Below are 2,316 nucleotides of genomic sequence, written 5' to 3' on the forward strand. Positions count from 1 at the left end.
AGAGAGAGAGAGAGAGGGGGGGGGATGAAAGTGAGAGAGATGTTTGGGTAATGAAGCACATCATCACATAATAACGGTCATTTAGTGCTGAAAGAGTGGAAGATAGATGGGAAGATGAGTACATCGACACAATAACAGTCATTTTGAGCTGGAAAAGAGTAAGACTGGCAGACAGGAACAGAAGAGTTAAGAGAAGCGCAACGAAACAATAACCATCATTTAGTGCTGGGAAAAGGTGATACAGACGGACTGACAGAAGGAACAGAAGGAAAGGGCTACACGTCGACACAATGACAGCCATTTAGCGCTTCGAAAGAGTAACAACAGGGACACTAGATATAGGATCTTGTTCAGTTTAATGAACGAACAAGTGACTGACTCATCGTATGGACAGACACAAAGCTAGATAATGAATTCCTTGATGACAGATGGAGAGGAGGAGAGGGATTTCAGAGGATGGAGAGAAGGAGGGAGAGAGAAAAAGGAGGGAGAGAGGGAGAGAATAATGGAAATGGAGAAAGAAAGAGAAAGTGTGTGAGTGTGTGTGTGTGTGTGTGTGTGTGTGAGAGAGAGAGAGAGAGAGAGAGAGAGAGATAAAGGGTGGAGAGAGATGGAGAGACATGACACTTACATTGTCTCCCTTGTTTCCAGGGGTTCCTGGCTCTCCGGAGTTTCCTGGGGGTCCTTGGGGTCCGGGGAATCCGGGCTGGCCAGTGGATCCGGCGGGTCCCTGTGAGAGAGGAAACAGTTTGATTGTATGTTCGTACTTTGGCGTATCGATGGTTACCCAGGGCAGAGAAAGACGACATAACGAGAAATGAAAAAGAAAGTGAATTCTTTTTTCCAACTTAGTAGTTAATCTTGAATATTAGATACCAGCTTTAAAAAAGAAGCAGCAGAGAGAGGAGATGATGAAGCTAAAAAAAGAAAATTGAAAAAAGAAAAGAGAAACGGTAGAGAGTGTGAATTTTAACAAAAATATACAGCAATACTGTGAGAACGAAAGCGGTTGATAGACTAGAAATTTGAATTTAAGATAGAAAATGTCTCTTGGGAGAAGACAGAAAGAATGTCTTCGTGATGAAGGTCTATGGTTTACCAAAAGACAAGTTATCTAAAGAAAGACAGAAAGGAAGGGGAGTGATTGGACAGACAAACAGAAAAAAAAGGTAAAAGAAAGCTAGCGGGACATATGTGGAAAGACAAACAGTCAGAGACGGTAAAAGAAAGCTAGCACCCACTCTGTTTCCCTTGGCTCCTGAGCTTCCATCTTGTCCTCTCTCTCCGGGGATTCCGTTAGGTCCGGGGGCTCCGGGAAGTCCATCAGATCCGGCGGGTCCTGGGGGTCCGACATCTCCGGAAGATCCGTAAGAACCGGCATCTCCCTGTGAGGGGGCAAGGAGGAGGATGGTGAGGAGGATGGTGAGTGGTCATTAGAAAGTGGACATTATATCGGAAGGTTGGCGTTGGGAGGTCGACCCTAGTAGGTTGACTTTATGGACTTGATATTTGGAGGTAGATATTGGAAGGTTGCCATTGGGAAGTTATGAGATTGACATTGAAATGTTTGCATTATGAGGTTGACATTCAGGTTGATACTGGAACGTTGACATTGAAATGTTGGCATTTTGAGGTTGATACTGGAACGTTGACATTGGAAGGTGTAAACTGGAGGATGAAATTTGGAAGATGGACAATTCTAGCCTAGAGTCATAGACATCTTGTTGTTTAACCGTTCGGAAAATATTTCCTTAGCCTATTTTTATTCTCAGAATCATCTGGATACACTTATTTTGTTTGGCTACAATCGTGTCAAATTGTTTACTCATTGTTTAGTTACTGCTGGCACAAGACTGATCTCCTTACCTTCTGTCCCTGAGATCCGGGGAATCCTGGGTTTCCTGGGGGTCCTACGGGTCCAGAGGGGCCAGAGCTTCCTGGGGAACCATCCTCACCACGGATTCCCTGGGAAGGAGAGGGAAAGGGAGGGAGGGAGTTAGCATCTTGTATGTTTTTACTGGAAAGGAGGGGAGGAGATTGAGAAGCTGGAGAGAACGAGGGACAGGTAGAGGAGGGAGAGAGGGAGAGAGGAATGGAATTAAAGAGAGAACGTGAGAGAGAAAGAGAAAGAGAAGGATACAAAGGGTGGAGAGAGATGGAGAGACAGACAGGCAGATACAGATGAACAGCCAGAGAGAGATGACAAGAGAGAGAGAGAGAGAGAGGCAGATGGGGAGAGAGACAGGTGGAGAGAAAGAGAGACAGATGGAGGGAAAGAGAGAGAGAGAGAGAGAGAGAGAGAGAGAGAGAGACAGA

At 45.3% G+C, this 2,316-nt stretch overlaps 1 protein-coding gene across 1 annotated transcript in view; it reads right to left on the reverse strand.

Annotated features, from left to right (window-relative positions):
- Positions 1 to 2,316, reverse strand: part of LOC101847807 (collagen alpha-1(I) chain) — a gene marked incomplete in the record, with an annotated part of 33,546 nt that overhangs the window by 20,244 nt on the left and 10,986 nt on the right. The window contains 3 exon segments of the mRNA XM_013080055.2: positions 632 to 730; positions 1,242 to 1,385; positions 1,867 to 1,965. Of these exon segments, the coding sequence (XP_012935509.1) occupies positions 632 to 730; positions 1,242 to 1,385; positions 1,867 to 1,965 (342 nt within the window).

The sequence above is a fragment of the Aplysia californica genome, unplaced genomic scaffold (genome assembly GCF_000002075.1).
Source record: "Aplysia californica isolate F4 #8 unplaced genomic scaffold, AplCal3.0 scaffold00073, whole genome shotgun sequence".
Taxonomy (NCBI): domain Eukaryota; kingdom Metazoa; phylum Mollusca; class Gastropoda; order Aplysiida; family Aplysiidae; genus Aplysia; species Aplysia californica.